This window comes from Leptidea sinapis, chromosome 1 (assembly GCF_905404315.1).
Source record: "Leptidea sinapis chromosome 1, ilLepSina1.1, whole genome shotgun sequence".
NCBI classification, from domain to species: domain Eukaryota; kingdom Metazoa; phylum Arthropoda; class Insecta; order Lepidoptera; family Pieridae; genus Leptidea; species Leptidea sinapis.
The window spans coordinates 12,998,088-13,021,954 of record NC_066265.1 but is presented as its reverse complement, the minus strand read 5'-3'; the positions used below and the strand labels follow the sequence as shown (position 1 = coordinate 13,021,954).

The 23,867-nt window shown below is 35.0% G+C and overlaps 1 protein-coding gene across 5 annotated transcripts in view; it reads right to left on the bottom strand.

Moving 5' to 3' along the window:
* Window positions 1-23,867, bottom strand: part of LOC126966539 (oxysterol-binding protein 1) — a 43,468-nt gene that overhangs the window by 5,760 nt on the left and 13,841 nt on the right. For 2 of the 5 annotated variants that reach the window (XR_007729743.1, XM_050810676.1), the window contains exons 5-13: window positions 19,393-19,514; window positions 17,157-17,234; window positions 10,990-11,103; window positions 10,358-10,469; window positions 7,841-8,027; window positions 5,991-6,078; window positions 4,640-4,813; window positions 1,113-1,301; window positions 56-198 (exon numbers count right to left, since the gene is read on the bottom strand). Coding sequence is in view for 4 of the 5 variants with exons in the window: in XM_050810676.1 (XP_050666633.1) it covers window positions 56-198; window positions 1,113-1,301; window positions 4,640-4,813; window positions 5,991-6,078; window positions 7,841-8,027; window positions 10,358-10,469; window positions 10,990-11,103; window positions 17,157-17,234; window positions 19,393-19,514 (1,207 nt within the window). In the remaining variant the exon portion in view is untranslated. Of the gene's footprint in view, window positions 1-55; window positions 199-1,112; window positions 1,302-4,639; window positions 4,814-5,990; window positions 6,079-7,840; window positions 8,028-10,357; window positions 10,470-10,989; window positions 11,104-17,156; window positions 17,235-19,392; window positions 19,515-20,982; window positions 21,431-23,867 lie in introns of those variants that run through there. The other 3 variants (XM_050810687.1, XM_050810694.1, XM_050810696.1) reach the window with 3 other exon arrangements.

Here is a 23,867-nt window from a genome sequence, read left to right as displayed (position 1 = left end):
AGTTTTATTTTAAAGTTATTTGTATATCTATATGTAACTTCATGCCAGTACTCACTTGTCGCAGTCCGCGGGCGCGGCCACCCGCTGCCAGGCCAGCACGAACTTGCCCGTCTTACACACCGAGTTGTCGGCGGACGCGCTGGTGACTGGCGCCACCTCGACGGAGCGGTCCCAGTACCCTTGCAGCACGTAGCGGGGCTGACGACAACACATTGATATCAACACATAGCTGGAATGAACTCTACAACTCGACTACTACCGTCTGTGGTGACGAACATATTTTAAGGATTCGTTACCTACTTAAAAAAAAATTACGAGTTATTATTAGGCGCCAAATGACTAATGTTCTTCTTCTTTTTCTTTTTTTTCGAATTTGCATGTATCTTGATTTTATAGTTCTTGTTTTATTTTATATTATTGTGGTCTTGGTGTCGCAATTTTGTAAATACTCGATATATTTTAAGCGTATTCAAATGTAACAACTACTGGTTGTCCTATAAATAAATAAATATATTTTATTCTATAGTTTCATATTTGTAATATGTAATTTATGATTGCATCTTTGTGAAGCATATTTTCTTAATTTTATGTTCTTTTTTCGTCATTGAAATTAACATTAAAGAAAATATAGTATTTAAAAAAATAGTATTATCCAATTATACCAACAACACATTACTATCAATACTGCTTTGAGAGGAGTCAAATTTAAACAGTTTGTTATTTTTAAATAATATCCCTTCACTTCTGGGATTAAATATAAAAATTTTAAATGTACCAAAATTTAAGAACGATGTAGGACTCGAACGCGCGTCTCTCGGGATCCGTCCGATCGCTCTTACCAGCTGAGCCAACCGTCCGAGTGAGGCATCGATCGTAAAGCTTATATGTATGTATGTATGTCTTGTTAAATTCTCAAGTTGTGGCTCATCTACAGGATTTACTTTAGAGCTGATAGCCTTCACAATAATTGCATACTTCGAAATTGACTTGAAATGCCGTTCAAATCTAAGCAGTTGTTTTTATTTTTAAGTCACTTAAAAATAAAATGATGAAATTCATTGTCCATAAATTTTAGTTCAAATCATATTTGTATAGTGGCCAGGTTGTCGTACCACCCCGTTGGGGTCCTTGATGACCCCGGTGACCTTCCGCTGCGTGTCCTTGCTGAAGTACCCATACGGGATGTACTTGAGATGCGCCACGTAGCCGGCCGCGGGCCCCGCCTCACCCACGATCTCCATGTCGCCGTGATGGTCCACCCACAACTTGCCCACGATCACGTTGTGGACGGTTGTCGTCACCTGACACACACAAACACAATCTGAGTTATCGAAATCAACCTATTATAACATACCTGTAGTTCACTCACTAGAACGTCCCATACCTAGACCGTGTTATAACAAAGCTTTATTAATTCCTTGCTACAACATAAGCCTATATTTAACAAGGTTACGATATTCAAATTCAAATAGGATGTAACATCACTTATTGAAAGTCAAAAACCCATTCCAAAATATGTTTACAAAGTTATATTGTACAATTAAACTTATTACTTAATAGCCTGAGGGCGGCCGCTACATTCCCAATCTGTGGCATCTTTAAGAAAGTCATTTATGGTATAGTAACCTTTACGCCACAAACGTTTCTTAACAATTCTTTTGAATATCGTAATACTTTTGTTTTGAACATTTTTGGGATCTTATTTTAAAAGCATATACATCGCCCCACAAGACTTACTAACTTGACTTAGCCGAGTAGTATGCGATTACAAGTTTGTCTGTACCAGGTGTTAACATTATGGTTATAACTACAAAACGAATGAACGATACTAATCAGGAAAGCAAGAAGTGCTGATATACAGGATGTAATAGTTAAGTGTGACCAGGAGATAATTCCTTAACTATTACTAACATCAAAAAGCTTTACATTGATATCGAAAGTACGTTACCTAAACTGTAAAATGACACTAATATTTCTTTAAAAATCAAAGGAGAAGTGAAATAGAATATTTGACGACACCAGTCCATGCGAAGGTGTTTCTGTTCGTCGGTTAAAATATGGGTAATCCACCCGGTCAAAAACTTCCTGACGTCTAAATGTTTGTGTAATATTTTTGAACTTGACTCATACCAATGCCTAGGCTTGCCCGTATCTCCTGATAAGTCACTCTCTTATCTTCCTCTATCATATGTCGCAGAGCACTGATGTTATCTTCAGTCATTGTATCGCACAACAAGGAATGTCACATCGAACATCTGCTTTGACTTCAAAATTTTGTACTTACTAAGATATAAATATTTTTCAATTAAAAGATTGTTTTTACTTTGTTAGGCTAATAAACAAATTCCTTTAATGTCAATTCTAAGCTAAATAAACCTTTCTACTAATCTCATACTAAATGTATGCGAGTGTTTATTAATACATTGGTATTTCTTATTGTTTTTATTGTAGCGTAGCGTAGTATTAGCTCTATTGTTCAGAAGTAATTAAGGAGTAATTACTGTAATTTTTTATGTTCAACATAATATATAATACTAAGAAAATTGTATTGTATATGATGTGGTGTGCTTTAATAAATAAATAGATATTAAGTTATTGATGTCATTTTAAAGATAGGTAACGTCCTTTCGATATAAGTTAGTTATTTGATAATATATGTTTTAGTTACGGAATAATCGCTTAGTCACAATTTGCGATTACACTCTCTATATAATATTCTTAGAAACACAAGATAATTTTCAAGACGTGACGTCACCTCTCCCAACTTGCAGCTGACAGACCGCTATATAAGCGGTAGCAGAACAGTTGGTGACGATTACTTCGTCCGTGAACATCTCACCGAAACTGTCCGTTTTCGTATTGATTGTTTGTAGTGAGTAATTATTTAAAATTTAAATTGACAGTGACAGGTGGACGAGTGAAGACGTCTATAAAAGGCGACGTCTCCCTAACGTCGACACATTTTCGCTGCAACCGTTGACTAGTTAGGACGTTACTCTGACCGATTTCTATTCGAATATTAGTCTTTGTGTTGTTTGATTTATTCTTAGAAGCTTAAAAAGCCTTTTTGATCTTATTTCCTAATTATATAAATATGAATTTGACTCAAGCCGGTGTTGGTCGTTGACAAAGAATATTTCTATTGCTCTACATGCTCAATGATTGTTTCCTAGGTTAAGGAATCCACTCTTACGGTCCATTTGCATGACGACTGTCTGATGAGGTCACGCATATGTCATTCCTGTTTCAATGCACAGTGGTTAAAGTCAATTTATTTTATACACATTCCGCCTGGACCCTGTTGGACCTTCACTAGCGTATGAGCGACGAATAGTCAAGAGCACTTTAACATAGACATGTTTAATAAATTGCCAATTTCTGTATTACCTTATGCCAACGATAGACATTGCCAGTCTTCGGGAACACCAGATAGGTGAAGCCGCAGGGCGTGACCGAGATGTATTGGCCGCGGAAGAAGCTGCTGAAGGAGAACTCCTGGCGGTACTCCCAGCCGCTGACTCCCTCGCCGTAGGACGCGCTCGTGGGTGGATGGTGCTGCACCTGCCCACTAAACCATCTATACTCACCGGACCACGCGGGATTCTGTAGGTACTGGCCAGAGCGCATGCAATTGATGCGCAAAAAGTTGAAGATTCTTGCGCCTGTTCTTCTCAAGCTCGAGAAATTTCTCTAACAAGTGGGTGGTAGATTCTGGCATTCAACAAGTGATTGCCAAATCGCAAATTATTCGAAGTTAAGCCAAAGCAGAATCAAATTAGTTGATGTATTGATTTGGAACAGAATGAACATTCTTTTTATCCCTGTATTACCCCCTTAAAGGAGCAGTGGGCGAAACTCATGCGTCACGGCAGCGATGGCTGCACGTACTCTATGGCTCTAGGTGTACGAATTCTAAACAAATTGATAAGCTGGAATAGGATGAAAATGCAATGCCATGCTTTTTCATGAAATGCAAATTAGCCATATAGATGGAAAAGGGAGATATTTCTGGACATCATCATCGAAGTATAAATTGAAGATAACCTCAGTTATTTTGGAATGAAAATAATTATTACTTCTTTAAACAGATCAAAAGAGATATAATGCTAGAATATCATAGTCTCCACTTATTTATTACTTTAAGAGAATGAACTGTCTTAATGCTCAGTTATTTCAAAACTTACCCTATTTTAGCAAAGCTATATTTCGGAGACGACTACCTGTTTTTATTTACATTTCCAAGTGCAAACCTTCCTCCTGCCTTTACTGGTGAAGAATGAATTAACGTGTACAAACGATCACAATAAGATTCTTGGTACTAGTTTTAATGCCAAATAGAAATTCATTTTTATTCTATATTTCGGCTAACGACAATATCCAATCATGTTTGTACCTTATTGTTTCTTGTTAATAACTAAATGAAGGACAATCCACTGCGCTATGTTATAATAGTAGTCTAAATAGACGACAACCGAACTGCAATACTACCTCCGTAAGATCCATGCACAACACAATCCTACCTTCACCACACCCAACGTACTTACACGGCGATCAATCCACCAGGGGTCTCAGCAGGGCTCTCTCACCTTCAGCTGAGTATACTTCGTGTTATAGAAGTCAATCCTCATCTCAATCCTACCTTCCGCCACGTGTACTTGTTGCCCGAGTGAACAAAGTGCGCGTAGGCCCCCCCGAGAGGGATGACCTGCAGGTACTTCCCGCGGAACTTGCTCGTCATGGTGAACTCCTGCCAGCACTGCCAACCCGAGGAGCCCTCGCAGAACTGCGCCACCATCGGCGGATGATGAGAGACCTGCGCCCGCACAACACGCCAACACTCGACATCACAACGTCATACAGTCACACAGCAGTCACGAGTATCGGGAACAATTAGTAGCGGAATCAGAAGTGGGATAAGGGTAGGATGATTAAGAGGAAAATATTAGGATGTTTAGGGGAAATGGCAAAATATAAAAAATACGGGGAAACATTGAGAAGAAAAATAAATAAATATACAACTAAACGCAAAAACAAAAATCTAGTATCAACTTATACGGAATAGATTTTGGAAAGAAGACATATTATACTAAAAAGAACGAAGATTATGCTATTAATATACTTGATGACCTTATATTCGTAACTTACACTAATTATTTTTGATTGAAAAAAAAAGAACTGTTTATTTAAATAAAGATACTATATCTAATTGAAATTAAAATAATATAGGTAAAACAGGAGGAAGGCTGAGGAGGTGAAGGCACAAGAGTGGTGAGGATTGGGAGGATACTTATGATTAACAATTTGTAATTGGGTAGATGACTGATATTGAGGATCTTATTAAATCCACCAAGGTTCGGTGGAACCAGTTAAGTTACTGGGCTAGTCAACTTATGTCTCAAAGTGACGAGAGTAATAATTGCGAGGTCTCTCACACTTTTGGGATCAATAGCAATCCTTCGCGGCACTGCATACTAATAAGCGTATAACATATTACAACGTGAATATCTTGTTCATCTCAACACTTTTTCTTATTAAAAAACATTATAATATAAATAAATGAAAATATAAATATGAAATTCTATCTCTATCTTGCTTAGTGGTGAATGGTTTATATTAATATTATGGAGCGGAGCGTCATCGTGATTTTTTTAAACCGAAAAGTATAAATTTTAAAATCAAATTTACATTATTCCAATAAATATTTATTTCACAAACTCTATCGGTCATTTCCTACTGTTTTCTCCTAGTAAATATTGTTTATAATTTAGTAATAATTACATGGAAATAAGGACATATAAAATAAGTTTCGTATTTATTAATAATATCATCTAATAGTACTATGTCATCAACCCAATAACAGATTTCGAAAACTAATGATTTTTAATTAAATTTTTATTGAAATTATATAAACAATTTAAGATTAACAAGGTATTTATTGATTGCGATCTCGTAATTATATTATATAGTATACCAAACTTATATAATATTACCTGTTCCGAGATAATTCTCCAGCCGAGGTCGGACGTGCGATCGCATTCGTAAGTCTCGCCCAGGAGCGGATTGAAAGGCTTCGTAGTTCTGAAACGTTCGGTGCACTCATAACGTATACAGTTTAAAAAATAAGTTTATCAAATTAAAACATTCAATTAGATACTTTTTAATGGATGTAATTGTAACTGTTTTTTTTTACAAAGGTATTTGCGCACAAGTTACACTTTGTATAATTTCTTTATTTTTCCCGACATTTCGTGACCTTTGCAGGAGAACGTTTTCCGGCGGATTGACAGCCCCACAAGTCGTCAATTGTTTGTCGATAACATTGATGATATAGACTCTTGCACATGGTGCGGTTGTGAAATGTTTTACATTTATTTATTTATTAGGCACTTCAACAGAATACATATTAATACATTTACAAATATAAACTTAACATTATTTACAATACAAAATAAATGTGAAACCAAAATTTACTCGAACCCAAGACCTCTCGGGTTCCGCCCGAGCGTCCAATTAAGTGTAAATATAACACTTAAAAATATAAAAATTATTGACAATTCTAATATGTACACCTATTAGATAAAATATGTTAGTTGTTAAAAACTACGTACTAATGAACGTTATATTGAAAATTAATATAAGATATATAGATATTATGACTGTTCATTGTCAGTACATTTATGAAAGTTTAATATATGTACACAAAAATCGTCACCTTTTTGCTCTTAATAGTGATTTTCATTATTATAACACTAGAAATAAGGGATTGCTTGTAACTAATACTAGTAGGCTTCATAAGATACATAATAGCTTGAAAGGTAAATGTATACACTTTTATAATATCATTATCTATAAATAAGTTTAAATGTTTTATTAAAAATGGCTCTCGTAAGTTTTACTACTCCACAGCTGAATATCTAAGTGATTGGACAGCCTGGGACTTGATTATGATTATTTTATAGCAATAACAATGGCAGTACAATATTGTATATTTAATTAAATAGAGCGCAAAAAAAGAATGCTGAATGAGTTTCTTGCGCCGCCATTTGTTTCCAAAGTGGTGGTAGTGTTAGAAATAACATAAAAAAGAATTTTGAGAAAATAAATTCCTTTTATACCTTTTTATTTAAGATACTATGATAATAGTTAGTACATCTACGTAGTGTGGTTGAAAATATTTGAAACAACTTCTCAGCATTACACATTATAATATGGCAAAAGGAGCAAATTTTGAAAAGTGGTTGAAGCTTGTATCACCTGGGCCGAGGTGTTCTCTATTGAAATACTAACTATATGGGCATGAAATTAAACAAGAGAGTTTATGTAATTGCTGTTTTATAACCTCTTGTATCACTTGGTAGTATTACGTCTATTCTGTACAACAAGCAACAGACTAAGCTATTTTAATGGCGGTAGCATGAGGGAAACAAATTTTAGTTGTCACTCTTACTGTTTGTAGATAAATTATTTATAATAGTGAATTCACACAGATTTCACTGTTACCGGCTAGACCGGGTAGACAAATTATTTGTTCAGAGATTTACTTTTCAATATTATAATAAAATAAACAAACATTCTTCTTCACTTTAGTACCTCCACACTTTACAGAGGCTCCTTTGCACAGGATGCCGGCTAGATTATGGGCACCAAAAAAGGCGCCACTTTCTGCCGTGAAGCAGTAATGTGTAAGCATTATTGTGTTTCGGCATGGAGGGCGCCGTAGCTAGAAAAATTACTGGGCAAACGAGACGCGCAATAATTGCACTGCCGCTTAGAATTTATGGGTTTTTCAAGAATCCTGATTGGCACACATTTGATGGTCAGAGCGTGTCGAGCGGCTCACCTGCAAGCCGTGGTGGCGTACGAAGACACGGTGAAGGCGGCCACGTAGGCCAGCTGCTGCGCCGGCTCGCTGAACGTGGCCGCCTGGTCCAGTATGGACGAGTACTCGAAGTCCTCCGCCAGCCGCTGCAGCATCGACAGCGGCTCGCTGAAGTTCACCGGGATCGGGATCTTTGACAGTTCCTTACCTGCCAACACATCACGTTACTCCAATTGATTTCTGTGTTTTTTTTTATTATTCTTTATTTTTTTGGGGTTTAGTCAATAATGACTATGTCACCCCCGTAGCTTACAAAAAAACCTTAATTACCTCACACAATATATAAAAAAACAGAGAGCCACATATAACCAAAAAATTGAAAACACATTAATAACACAATATCTTAACGAGCGACCGCGCGGCCGTTGATAGTGGAGTGGCTAGTAAGCTATACACATACCCACATTGTAATTATTTTTAAGGAGCCTCGGCCGCTCTGAAACGTTCCGTACACATTCCATCATAAGATGAAAAACAACATCGATTCTTGTGTCTCCACAGTCTGTACAATTTTGTGTTATCGATCTTTTCATTAAAAATTTAAATTTATTTGATGGAATATGCCCGGAACGAAGTCTTAACATTGTTACGATATCCGTCCTTTTAACTTTGGATTCTGTAAAGCACGCGCTATTTATATTTGTTTAAAAATTGAGCCGATTGATCAGATCTTGTTTGATTATTTTTTTTTTTTTTGTACACAGGCTTACCTCGCTTCGCTCAAATATACACCGCAGTGAAGCAGTACGACGAGCGACTGCGGCATCCTAGTTTACTCATAAACAGACAGTCTCACATATGAATCAGTATCGGCCGTTACCAATATTCTATCTACAGATAGAGATAAATTACTACCTTCTGCTGTCAGCAATTAGCTTGCAATAATTTGAAGATTTATTTCCAAATATACCCGATAAGTCATTCTTATGGCCTTATATTGGGATGCGTGAATTGCAATTTCCATGCAAACCACTACCGCTGGTAAGCTATACGTCGCCCCATTGACAGACAGCGTGTACGGTAACTCACCTTAGTTACCGTCGATAAGTTTATTGGGACAGAAAAGTCAACGATAGTTAAGATTTTTATCTCAAGTAAGAGATAGACTGAATATTGAGAACGGCCGTAAATTAATTAACAGATACCAGATCTAAAGTTTCCTCAATTAACAAGTTTAATAGCGAACAGTCTTATAATTATACAATCAAATAATAGGTTTAAAAATACTTTAAAATATCATACGAATTTTATGAGAATTTGAAATAAAATTATTTTAATGTTTTTCAATTTTGAAAAAGTAGAATAGGAAGTCTACGTCTAAAACTATAATCGTGGTGAAAATCATTATTATAAAATTTACTCACACGAGGAACACAACTACTTCCCACATAAATACTGAACAGGAAACTACATGAAATAATTCGGTGAGTCACTGAAAATCAGTGATGTGCTCGTTAGAGTATAGACACACATGTAACTGAAAAGGCTTCAGTTTTGGAAAACCAGTGACACACAGATCATTTAGTAATGCTTTTCTTTTTATTTCAAGATTAAGTTATTATACGACGACCCCTATAGCCCAGTGGTTAGTGCCTACTGAGCTAGAGGTCCCGGGTTCGAATCCCGGTAGGTGAAACCATTTATATGACGAATATGGATGTTTGTTTCTGAGTCATGGATGTTTATATGTATTCATGTATGTTTAAGTAAGTATATTGTATTAAATATATCGTTTTCTTGCACCCATAGTACTGGCTGTGCCTAGTTTGGGGCAAGATAATTTGTGTAAGAGTGTGTCAATATTATTATTATTATTTTGTTTTCAACAACTTGTGTAAATGTGTGGTAAAGTTGTCTTCCAAAATAAATTCATTTTAATTTATTTCACATTTCATATAATTTACTAGCTGACCCGGCAAACGTTGTTTTGCCATATAAAGTATAATTCACGCGATAGTTTTATAAGTAATAAAATATTGCCTACATTATAGCCTGTACATAATTTTGTTCTATTGTCAATAGTTATTGCAGCGCACGCAAAAATAGGTTTTCGATTTTACACCTTGTGTTACAAAATAGCAATTTTATTACGGAGCCCTAATTTTGAAAAACAAAAAAACCTAGCCATAACCTATAGCCTTCCTCGATAAATGGACTACCCAACACTGAAAGAATCATTCAAATCGGACCAGTAGTACCAGAGATAAGCGCGTTCAAACAAACAAACAAACACTGCAGCTTTATAATATTAGTATAGATTAATTGGTAATGAACAGTGTTATAATAATCATATAAAACATAATTCATAAGTCCATTATTGATAACTCATATTGACAATATTATTTTACAGCACAACAAGCTGTATAACAGATCAACAGCTGCCTCGTGTGTTTGTTATTCTCTGTGCGTATATTAATGTGTGGGGGAGATTGCGTTTGTGTGTTATATTAATTTTGTTTGGCTAATGAAATGACTCACCTATACAATTTTTCATAATTGACCAGAGGCTGAGTGGATGGTTGGGTTTGTCGGGCACCCGAGTTCTCCGCGGCTTGCCGTCCAAGATGCCGTTCGCCTGTGCCACGTGAGGCTGCAACGATTCATTGAAAAATGTCAGAATGTGACTCAAATTAGATTTACGGACAGAAATTCTTAATATGCAATATCAGGGTTGAGCCGAAGGCCGAAGTCATTTATTTAAGTTATTTTTTTTTTCATTACATAATTAAAATTCTGAATACTTAATAAGAAATTATCGTATGATATTTTGTTGTGTCTTTCTTTCTTTTCTTTGTTTGTCTTTCACTTTAAGTATAAGAGCGCGAAATCATTTTCGATGCGGTCTATAAACTCATGCCTCATTAATTAAAAATAATTAAAAACATTAATGCGCGCTGCCTATAAAGTAGCATTGCAACCTTAAGTTAAAGCAGTAAGGTATAATTTGCATTAATACAATTTAATTATATTGATGTGGACACATTTGTATGGAATATTATATCCATCGTTATTAAATATAGATGCATGATATAAAGACAACAAGAGCTTGTCTGTCCTCGAAGGCTTTAAGATGAGTCTTCCGTAAGATGTGAACATAATATCAATCTCACCCATATTTTGATATCGAGTTCTTTGCTGTCTTCTGTTTTATCGTTGCTGGCGGCTGCTATTTCCGCGCCACCCATCGCGGACTCCGCTCGTTCCTTGTCCTCGACAAAGAATACCTGCAAGGATGATAATCGTATAAATTTAATATTGTAATTTAGGTCGATTAGATATTCGCCCGATCAGCAATCTTAACCGCGTAAGGCGCCTCGTGGCGATCACTTCACTCACAGCAGTCACCGAATTGCTCTCATTCATTATATCCGCTCATATTTTTATTTTATTTATTTATTAGGTTCACCAACAGATTATACACTATTACTAGCTTAGTGCTCTGTGAACGGCTGGATCACTACTTGGCGTTGCGTAGAGACGTCGCTTCATTCTGTGTCTTCTACCGCATTTATCACGGGGAGTGTTCCGAAGAGATTCCTGCCGCCGAATTCCACCTTCGCACGACACGCCACAAGTTAGGATATCTGGATCCCTCATCTGGATGTGTGGTGGTCGTCCACAGTGCGGTTTTCAAGGAGCTTTATTCAAGGTACTACAAAGCTGTGGAATGAGCTTCCTTGTGCGGTGTTTTCCGGGACGATACGACCTGGGTACCTTCAAAAAAAGCGCGTACACCTTCCTTAAAGGCCGGCAACGCTCTTGTGATTCCTCTGGTGTTGCAAGAGATTGTGGGCGGCGGTGATCACTTAACACCAGGTGACCCGTACGCTCGTTTGTCCTCCTATTCCATAAAAAAAATAGCTTATAAAAATAACAAAATAAGTATTAATTATGGTGTAAATCCAATTACTGGCAAACCGGCATGCATTTTTGAGTTGCGCAAGTGCTGGGTTGCAAGTTTACAATGAAAAATAATGTATTGTACCCATATAATGTAGAAGTAAAAAAGTGAAAAAACTAAACATTTAATTTTGGATATAAATCAAAACAAAGCATAAGTTATGTGGTTTCTGCACTGATAAATTAATGCAATATTTTTTGTAATCCTGAGGCGAGGAGGAGTGGATGTCAACACGAGTAGTTTTGCAAAAGATGTGCTCCCGGCAGATCCTTTCTAAAACACTATTAGAACCCTGTTCAGTTCTATATAAATTTCCAATGAATGGTTTGAAGTGTGTGAAACGTGCACTTTCGTGTGACACTGAAAATTCATTTTTGGTTATATAGCACTAATATAGCAGCAATTAAATAAACTCACAGTCAACTTTATCCCAGTTATTTAATATCTAGTAGCGACCTAATACAGTCCATTAAGTTATACGTAAAACGTACACAAAAGATATCAAGAAAAAATACGTCGAAGGAATTAATATTTTTGTATTAAATATCACTTGCGCGGGATAAAAGCATGATAGATATAATATATAAAAGTAGATAGAAATATTATTTCTATCTACTTTTACGATAGAATCATAAAAACCTGATAATGGTGCAACAACAACCAGTGACTTGCAGCAAACAGTTGTTAAATAAAAAGGTAAATATATTCAACTTCAAAGTTATCAAGTGGCCGGGAACAAATTTTTACTTATCACCATCACCACCATCAGCCGCAAGACGTCCACTGCTGGACGAAGTCCTCTCCCATAGATTTCCACTACGATCGGTCCTGTGCTACCCTCATTCAACTTATGCCGGGGATCTTGACAAGATCGTCGGTCCATCTTGTCCCACCAACACTGCTTCTTCCGGTACGTGGTCGCCATTCGAGGACTTTACTGCCCCAACGGCCATCTGTCCGTCGAACTATGTGCCCTGCCCACTGCCACTTCAGTTTCGCAATCATTTGGACTTTTACTTATAGCTCAATAATTTTTAAAAGTGCGCAAGTAACTCTCTTAGTTAACAACACTAATAAAACAGTTTTTTTTACTTAATCGCTATCGACGCATACACAAATACACATGATTTCCACGGCCGCTAACCAATCTCGGCAAGACATAACTGGTAGCGGCACAAAGAGTAGGTACATTACAGGGTTTAGGGGTAAATTCAACGATGTTGATGCCAACAATGTAATTGTCTCAACTTATTACTAATTTATAATAAAACTATGTACTAAAGAAGCATTAAATTAACACGTTTCATTCTTAAACCTAAAACTACACACATGTAATAAAAATCGAAAACATAATATTTAACTTTTTGTATTTATCAACCCTTGCGATCCTCCCCGACTTAGGTATGAATTCCAAGCTGACTGCTGAGTTACGCTACTGTTCTATTACAGTATTGTGCTTAGAGACCTTTTTAAAGTGAAACTTTTATTACATCGGCTTAAAACTTTTTCGTCTGTGTGTTGCAAGTCGCGTGACGGTCCAAGCAGCTGACCGTGTATAGACTATTACTCATTTGTGCCAGTGCTCCACGCTATTTTGTTTGTTTTTGTCAGTGTTTAATGTAATCCTTTTCAATCAATATTTTTAACCAGGGCCAAGACACAGAGTTAGGTAAAAATATTAATTGGAGACCTAGACTACTTTTATTATTTCCCATTATCATTCCAATTTTCCAAGTATAAAATTAAGATTGATAAAGCGATTTTAATACCCTTAATGGAATATTATTCCAAAAAATTTTAGTTAAATGTCTATAATGTGAAAAAAAGTTTCACTTTTACCGTGGTTTCATAAAACCACAAACTACTTTTTTCTGTTTAACGCATTAATTCCCAGTTTTATAGACGGCTAATGCAAAAACAAAAAACTTGCTCTATGCATAAAATTCCTACTCCACGCATAACTGCGACATAGTTAATATAGTTATATTCGTACGTTAAAACGAGTTATTTTCTGTGCCAAAAAGCTTCACTTGAGCTGGATATTATACTTCGTAAATTGCTAGGAAAAGAGCAAACTGCGGCCAGCAAATCATTTAGATTTTTTGATAACAGCTGCGTGCTTCTGCACCACAATATTGCGATTTGCGCAAAATTGCGATAAATTAAGTGACAGTCGCTATTCTAAACAATTTGTTATTTTTAAAGTGATATCTATCACGTCTGGGATGAATCAAATTAAACCTGTAACAAAATCTATGAACGATGCGAATGACTATGAACAACTAAATTGTTTAGATTTGAAAAAGTGACATCTCAAATGCAATTATTGGGATCGAGTAAATTATCAACTGTAAAGCATCACTCGAATGGTAGGCTCAGTGGAAGAGCGCTCGGATGAACCCGAGAGTGCGCGGGTTCGAGTCCCGAATCGTTCACAAATTTTGATTAAAAATTAAATTTAGTCTCTTCCTATTCTAAGAATATTTATAAATAATATGTACCAACTCTTGAGTTACCAATGCATAAACCTATTTTGTATTAGTGTTAAAAGTACAATAAATAGTCACTTATACACAGGTTCTGAAAATATATAGAATTTCAGGACAATTTATTCTAAAATTAAACATCAAAATTTACATTTAACATTGATATGACTTACATTATCGTAATTTGAACGAAATAAAGTGAAGCCAATATATACCCAATTAAGGAAAATTAAAACGTTCAAGGCGACCTTGCGAACGTTTTACGGCAAGCCATTAATATACTTATATAATAAGAAAGTATCCAAACAGATGTGTGTATGTTACTTCTGAATTAAAAATTAAATCATTAACCAGTTAACGCATTACTTTAGATCGGGTGGTCCGTCCGATTTCCCAATGTCTGGCTATAGGTTTATTTTGAATATAGAAAACTTGCTATCAACCGCGACTTCGGTTACATTTACCAGTGCCCGGTAGATTTAGGAATTCGTTAAGCGCAAAAATTCATGTGAGTGGCACTGCGATATAAATGCGGTGGTGATGACTGGTTATCCAAAATGGAGTTGCACGCGAAATTCAGGAGTTCAGGAGATCAGTATTCTCTTTCGCGTCATGGGCCAACGAGTCATCGGACCTATGCAGTGGCAGAATGGCAGACTGGCAGAAATTTTCTTGGACACCCTTGGCTCAGAACGCACGTGTTCCCGAGTGGAGGTGCGCAAGTATCTCGTCAATTCTGTCTCTGTGCTTCGTCTTCGCCTCAGCAATGACTCTTTTGAGGGAACTAGAGGTATGATTCTAGTGGTGCATTGTTGGCATTGACCCAAGCCTGATAGCACACCTGCTTTCGATAAGAGGCCATTATGCGGGAGCGGTCAAACCAAGGTTGTGACCTGCCACACATAGGCATCGAGGATAATGGAAAGAAGAGTTCCATACCTTGCAGTACCCCATTAGCAACAGCGTCAGCAGAAAAACAGATCTGCCACACTGAGCGGCAACCTAAAGGCTGTGTTAGGCGCGTGATTCCGAGACTTTGCAAAGCATAGTCTCGATTTCAGACACAAGTTTGTTCCGGTTCTCGTCGACCCTTTTCCGGGACATGTTGGCACGGCCGGTGTAGGAAGCATATCCTGTGCTGTCGTCTGCATAGCAATGAATGAATACTGCTGATTTGCAGCATATCATTGATATGCAGAAGAAACAGTGTAGGGGATAGCACGCAGCCTTGCGGGACACCAGCGATTATAAGTTGCCTCACTTCCCATGATGTAAGCCTGTGTTAAGAGGTTTTCTTCCATACATATGGTAATGGCGAAGGATCCAATAAGACCCATGCAATTCTTTAGCATAAAAGATGTCAGCCAGATGCATGACAAACAAGAAAATGAATTACGATCGTAAATTGTTATTGTTATCTCTCTTAATTGCATTTTGATACGATATTTCTGACTAGTTTCTACCGACTACTAACGAACCATTGTGAACGCCAATTAATATTAGTTTAGAACAAGGCCGTTTGTTTCTGAATAAATCCTTGAGTTCGCTTTTCAGGTATGTATGCGGAAATAGACGGTGTCAACTCAGGGGCACTCGTACGTAGAGCGATGAAAATCCATCCGGCCCATTCGATTTACGAGTTTCTAAGTAAAACAAACAAAACTATGTAACGTGTGAGTCAGATCTGATACCGCGGCATATATAATAATAATATATTTATTTGCATAAAACTTACTATTACAATGGTGTTAAAATATTATAATAATGAGCTTATATGTTTTGCTAGCACTATTCCTAGCATGCAAATATTTAACTGAATACTTACATATAATTCAAACAGTTAAAGTGGCTTACTCAATGAAGAATATCATCACAATAAATACGTAAAAAATATGTTTATTTATTAAGGCAATCTAAACAGATTACAATTATTTCTAACCTAGTCTTATTTAAATCCTATAGGTTCGCACAGCTTGAATAAGATTTTAAAATCAAATCAACTACAAAATTCTTAGTGTACTTAATTAACTTTATAAAAAAAAACGAAAGTCTGGAATCGAAAACATCTAAGTCTTATTTGGCTATTTCATTATATGAGCGACACAATATTTTTATGATTGGGATATGATATTTAAATAATATTATGATAAAACAATATAATAAAATTTAGTCTTGTACTTATAAAAATATATATATTTTGTATTACAATGAATACCGTCGTATGTATAGAGCAAGATGTACACACATGTCTACTCTTACTTGCTGGCATGCAAGCCAATTATTCTGTACACAAATGAAAAGTGTTTTAAAATATTGGCTTGCATGCCAGCCAATATTTTTTTTTATATAGAATGATTACTGTATATTTTTAAGTTAAGCTGTTGGTGGGTCAATAAATTGATAAATAGACGTTGCTGTGACGTCACGACACTACTCTCACTCGATACGATAACGGGTCTGAGCGGTCCGCCATGTTAGGACGTCACGGGGACATAACAGCGCTGTATGATATGTTGAAATAACGTGGGAACAAAAATAATCATAACTACTCCCCTGATTATAATGAAATAAAAACTACTGGTACTTTCTAGGTAGGTATATAAAAATATACGCGATTCAGTTTCAAATTAATGGGCTTAGTTATTTATTCCATTTCTAACCATAAGCTAGGCATGGTACCAAAGTATATATGTGACAAAATATTCACATATTTGACATAATATACACGTGACATATATATCTATGACCCTAGAAGAAACATTTTATTACAATTATTTCCATCTTACAGGATTTCGAACCGAGACCACCCGGTTTAGGGTCACTAACCACTAAGACAAGACGTCGTCGAAAATGAAATAAACAAAAAAATTGATGATCAATAGTAACTTACTTGTTGGGTTTCCGTTACAGTCTCCGCTTCAGATTCGTCGGAACTTTCCCCACTTTTTACTTTGTTTTTTCTATTTACCTGCAAACAAATTTAATATCAATATTCTAAAATTCACGCGGAAAAGAATTTAGGTTATGTCAAACTATCAATTCAGTAATAAACAGCCTTTAAAATATTTCTATTTATATAATGAGTATTGAAATTATTAAGTCATGTTAGACATTGAAAATTAATATATAACTATTAACTATTAATAATACTTAAAAAACTTTCTTAAAAATATAAGATAGAAATACTATTATTCGATATTTACACTATCATCAGCAAATCACTAGTTTTGTGTTGAACATTGTTACTGTTTGAATACTTAAAGCAGAATTAAAAACACGCCCATAATTAATACTAAGAGATAATTGACCAGTTTATTGACCAAAAAGAATAACACTACCAATAAAATGCAAGTCTCAATAAGAAATAGTAGAAGCAGCACAGACTACCACCAAGAGTCCAAATGCTCAAATTGTTACAATCATAAAGTAAATAAGTTAATAGTTCCAATGTGTGCCATTAGTATTGCTGATAAATTTCATTCATCCATATACATTTATAAATCAAATCAAATCAAAATCAGTTTATTGACGTAGGTCACGGAAATGACACTTGACACGAATGTCAAAAAAAATATATATTTTTCTTATTGAATCTACCGCTACTTCGTAAAGGGTTGAGCTAATGAGAAGATACTTCTTGCTACTGCAAGAAACTCATTGCCACTCTTTTATATCAAGATTTACATTTTCATCAATTTACAAATCGATCGATTTACAATTACAATATAATATGTAAAATGATGCAACAGACACACACAAACGTCAAATAGTCAATGTCACACGAGTAAGTCAAAAAAGTAAATGTAAATTAATACAAAATAACTTTTGTACAGTACAGTAGCTGCATCATCCACATACACCATAAATAAGTTATAGTTAGTTATAGCTGTGCCCCACAACTTATCTAGTGACGAAATTAGCAAATATATCCTGTTGTTAAATATCATCTTTATTTTTTTATAACTGGCTCCGTCAACTGAATGTCGACGATTCGGCCAACGTCAAGGTGGAGAGATTTTTTATTTTAATTTAGCTGATTGAAGTATATAAAGAGCTGATTTAAAAGGAAATGATCGGTTGATATAGCTGTGGTTTTTTTGTGAACTGAAGAATAGGCAACAAGAGTTAGTACGGTTAGTAATAAACACCCATAACACAACAATATTAACTACCTTTTTAGTATCTAATCTAAGTTTAAGGGAGAAATGTGTGAATGTAAGTGGGAATATGTGCCTAATATCATCATGTGCCTATAACAGTGACAGTATGCTTTGGCATTCTTCTCCAATATGAATAATGAAGTTCTGTTATCTGTGGCAGCATGTAATATAATCAAAATAGTGGCGACAAAAGATGCAGTTGTGACTCTGGTTCTACAATAGTCCAGAACTACAAGTTGCTACAGAAGTCAACTACTGAATCTGTAATTTTTACCCACTAAAAATCTACCTTCTCATGTATGTTGTATCACATTTTTATTACTTCAACAACTCGGATCCCAGAGCCTAACTTTAATATAATAATTTGTTGTTGGTTAAGTTATATGAAGATTGCACACCATCTTATCCTCAATAGTTGAAATGCAAACATGGAATGTAGAAATAGTTTTATTAAGCAGTAATGAGCTAAACAAACACTACTTATACACAGGGGCGTGCATTGGTTTTCCAGCAAGGTAGGCACATGGACAAAACTAGTCATAGTTGTACTTTAGTCGGAGCGCTAGGTTTTGATGTCAAAATATTGAAGTTGTTTTTTATTACTTTAGGTGCTGGGCCAATAATAAGCCAGTAAGCTAGCTTACTTTACGCTGTAAAAATGCGAAGATATGTTTTTGGAACATTTGATATGTAAACAGCGCACCTTCTTCTGTAGTCATATAAATTTCGACAAACACTTTTCTAAAAAAATTCTATGTAGCGTAGCCGCTTCTAATAGGCATTTGTAACACTGTTTACCAAAGGTTTAGCATTAGGTAAAACTAAATTAACTATAACAATAGTGCTATATAATTTTAATTTAGGTTTTAATTGAGGTAGGCTATGCCTATTTGCCTATATTGAATGCACGGCCCTGCTTATACAGTTACTTCTAGTGGTACTAACATATGTGGTAAGAGAACTCACAGGCACTTTAATCACAAATGAAGTCTTGTCTTCCTTTGTCGAATTGACACCCTCTTCAACAGCATCAAAAAATTCATGGTCATCATCTTCGGTTTCGTTGCCCTGTCCAGTTCCGTTGCCTCCTGGATTGAAAAACATTCTTAAGCAAAATATCTTTCTGTATAAATAATTGACAAAAGGTTGTAATTGCTATAAAAAGCTTTCAAGCATTAGTGATGTTAAGTGAGTAATGTTTTTGAACATTTAAACAGTATCGCCACTACTGTCCAAGTTTACCATCTATTACCATCTTGTTATTTATTGAAGCAAAACTACAATGAGAGCCTGCAGCTGGAGTAATGGGAACAGTAGCAGAGAGAGACAGTTGAGACACTGAGAAACAGAATGATTAATAACAGCAGGAGTGGGATAGAGAAGAATAGTACTTGAGCACTAAGACTAACTAAGAGGGAAACTGCCATAACAGATCTATTAGAATAAGGTGCGTATTCATAATTTTTTTTTTTAACATTTCTAAAACCCAGCATAATATATGTTTACCTCTAAACCCTCAGTACTATTAAACATGCATTAAAAAGTGTCCAAACACCAATAGCATGATTGAAGCCATACAGCTGACTTTTCAGGGCTAGCAGAGTATGTGTTTACATGACATCATATTGAGCAGCAATATAAAACATAAGCATTAATTTTGTGAAATAGTATACATGGCTTATACATAAATGTTGTGATTTAACAATGAGTGAGATTGTGAAAAGTTAATAAAAAAATGTCAATGTTGCATTTCAGGTTCAATTTCTCAATATTTTAAGGGAATATTGTTGTACAATAGTTTGCTTCTATTTAAGAAAATCATTATCTTTTTCTCTATTGCTCAATGAATCAAGAACATATTAATTGGAATTTTTATGGTACACGTTTATGAGATTTCAAATTAAACAAAAAATATGTAAGATAGTATCTAATGTACTACATAATATAAAATGTTGTTAATCTATGATGTATGAACCCATTTCATTAAATTTATCTAAAAACTCGTACTACTTCTCTGCTACAAACTTCACTTGCTAACTACATATTGTTTAACAATTATTGTTTCAATTCCAACTGGATGTGTCATATTATGTATCATAATATTTCAGCATTGATAAAACACCCTGAATCTAAAGTTAATAATACAACAGTATAATGACCAGAGCAAGTTTCCAAAATAAAGACAAGTTCTACTTATTATAATATTTTGATGATTCAATATTATTTCGACTTTCTAAAGAATTAATATTACTCCTACTATTATAAATAATTAAGTGTACACACTTTCTGTAGTTGTTTGTGGGTATATTAGGTTATACATGAAATTTTTTAACCATTGAATGATACTGCTCATTTCCTCTGAAACACTAGGCTGTGTCCTCTGTCTGCCTAAAATTATCATGAGAAATCAGCTGAAATGTGGCTGTATTCATAAAGATTGTATTTTAGTAATTAAATGTGATAAAAGGCAATGGTCGACATTCAGTGAGTATATATGTTGAGAGACATGGTATGGTGATATGTGCTCATGGCTATTACAAGCTCTTATCCACTTACCACCCATGCCGAATTCGTTTATAAAGTCATACAGCAGATAATCAAATAAAATGAGAAGCCTAATGACTAAGTACACAATGCCAAGATCACTCTAAACAATTACGTTTAAAACCTTTTCTGTTTCATGTCTGAGGCACGTCGAACTACAACTCATCGTTGAAAAGCATCGATAATTAGATAAACAACCGCAACATACCAATAATAACAAGACATTTGTTCTGTAATACAACCTTGAGGTAGCCAAAAGAAGAGTAAGTCAAGGAGTATTACAAATATTCACATAATCACTTATTATTCATGTTATTTCCAGCGGTTATTATGGTCTTCTAGCATAGTAAAATTTAAAATATACACATTATAATTTGAAATATTTGATTTATGCTTTATTTTTAACAAAATAGATAAAACTTCCAAGGCGCTCAACAATAATTTTCTGAAGTTTTTATTCGTGAATCGTGATCCGTCATTGAGTGTCAACTGTCGTGTTGAATGTCGTTGTCAGTCGACTAATTTTTTTTTGGATTTTATGACCTGGTAACTAAGACCTTTAAGTCCATCAGTCGACGAGACATTGCCAAATGTTAATTACAGACTATTTAGATGTACAGTACTTTTAAAACACATGTTCAATAACGCAAGTAACGTGTTAAAAATTCAGTAGTCATCCAAGTAAAAACAGTGCCGTCTAGGGACGCCCTAAAGAAGTGAAGCTTTTTTAATATAAAGCGAATCGTTTTGTACAGCTTTCGTGTGCGAAATGGCTACCGAGTAGGTATTTAACGATGATTATTTTTACAGTACCTACCTAATTACGACATTAAAATTAACAGAATTCGTAGAAAAGAAAATCTAATTTATTCTTATATTGCCTTTATAGTGCTATATGTGTCTAATTTTCATGTTACAGGCACAGTGACATTATCGGCGTCATATAATGTGTTATACCTTAGGTCGTTGTCGACACTATTTTGCATTTTTTGGATCATCTTCTCGTACCTACTCATTTATAGTCAAAAAACAGAAACTTACCAATATTATTTCGGGTGATAGAAAAAGCTTAATTAATAAATTCCGTTGAATGAATGAACCACCGTTCGTATATATAGAAATTGGTAAAAATGTATAAATAATTACGTTTAACGCGGCAATAAAATATAATTTTCTGAAATATGCTTGCTCCCTGCTGTTATAATGAAATTGTGTCACAGCAAAAATGTCAAACCGTGCGTCAATAAATTCTCTCATAAAAAATATGTCCATAGAAAACAAATATGTGAAATAAAAATATAATTTTTTTTTCCTAATGGGTCCCAAATCAAAATAAAAACTATCCTATCTCTCAAGTTGGAGTGAACTGCACTCCATGAAGTAATCCCCATTGAAATCCATTCATTAGTTTAGGAGTTCACTGGAAACAAACTTCAGGACACTGGATTTATATATTATACTAGCTGACCCGACAGACGTTGTTCTGTACATAATAAATAAATACTATTTTTATGAATTTTTCAATAATATTTCATAACATAAAGAATTATTTCGTAGAATATGCTCCCTGTTGTTATAATGAAATTGTTTCACAACAGAACTGTCAAACTGTGCGTCAATAAATTTTCAAATAGAAAATTTGTCCATACAAAACAAATATTCGAAATCAAAATTAATTATGTGTCTCAAATCGAAACAAAAACTATCCTATCTCTCAAGTTGAACTAAACTGCATTCCATGTGTGGAGTAATGCCCATTTAAATCTGTTCATTAGTTTAGGAGTTCACTGTAAACAAACATCAGGATACTGGATTTATATAATTACTAGCTGCCCCAACAGACGTTGTTCTGTAGATAATAAAAAAAATACTGTTTTGTAGGAATTTGCAAATAATATTTCAAAACATCAAGAATTATTTCGTAAAAAATGCTCCATGTTGTTATTGATTGTTTCACAGCGGAACTGTCAAACCGTGCTTCACTAAATTCTCTCATCGAAAATATGTCCATACCAAAGAAATATTGAAAATAAAAATAATTCTGGGTCCCAAATCGAAATAAAAACTATCCTATCTCTCAAGTTGGACCAAACTGCACTCCATGAAGAAATCCTCATTAAAATCCGTTCATTAGTTTAGGGAGTCCATCGCGGACAAACAACGTGTCACGTAATTTATATATATTAAGATATACTAGCTGACCCGACAGACGTTGTTCTGTAGTAAATAAAAATAATCTGTTTTATACGAATTTGCCAATAATTTTTCATAACATCAAGAGTTATTTTCTGTTTTATCCGAATTTGCCAATAATTTTTCATAATATCAAGAGTTATTATGTAACGTATGCTCCTTCTTCCTGTAATGAAAATGTTTCACAGCAGAACTGTCAAACCGTGCGTCAAGAAATTTTCTCACAGAAAATATGTCCATACAAAACAAATATTGGAAATAAAAATAATTATGGGTCCCAAATCGAAATAAAAACTATCCTATATCTCAAGTTGGACTAAACTGCACTCCGTGAAGTAATCTCCATTTAAATCTGTTCATTAGCTTAGGAGTCCATCGCTGACATATAACGTGTCACGTAATTTATATATTTTAAGATATTAAGGTTTGAGTTACAAGAGGCTTATGGTATTGTATGATGCAAATGAACTATTTGACCAACTAACGTCATGGTGTCGGATTTGGAAGTAGGTGTGTGCGCGCATCGTAAACGTTGTCGTTCACTTTTTTATATGAGACAGGTAAACGGGCAAGAGGTTCACGTTATAGGAAGCGGTGAGGTAACCGCCCAGCGACATCCGCAAAACATCCGGGGTCATGAAATACGTTTCCGGACTTGAAGGTCTTGATGGTCCTTGAGTAGAATCGGTTCGAGAAAATTGCAA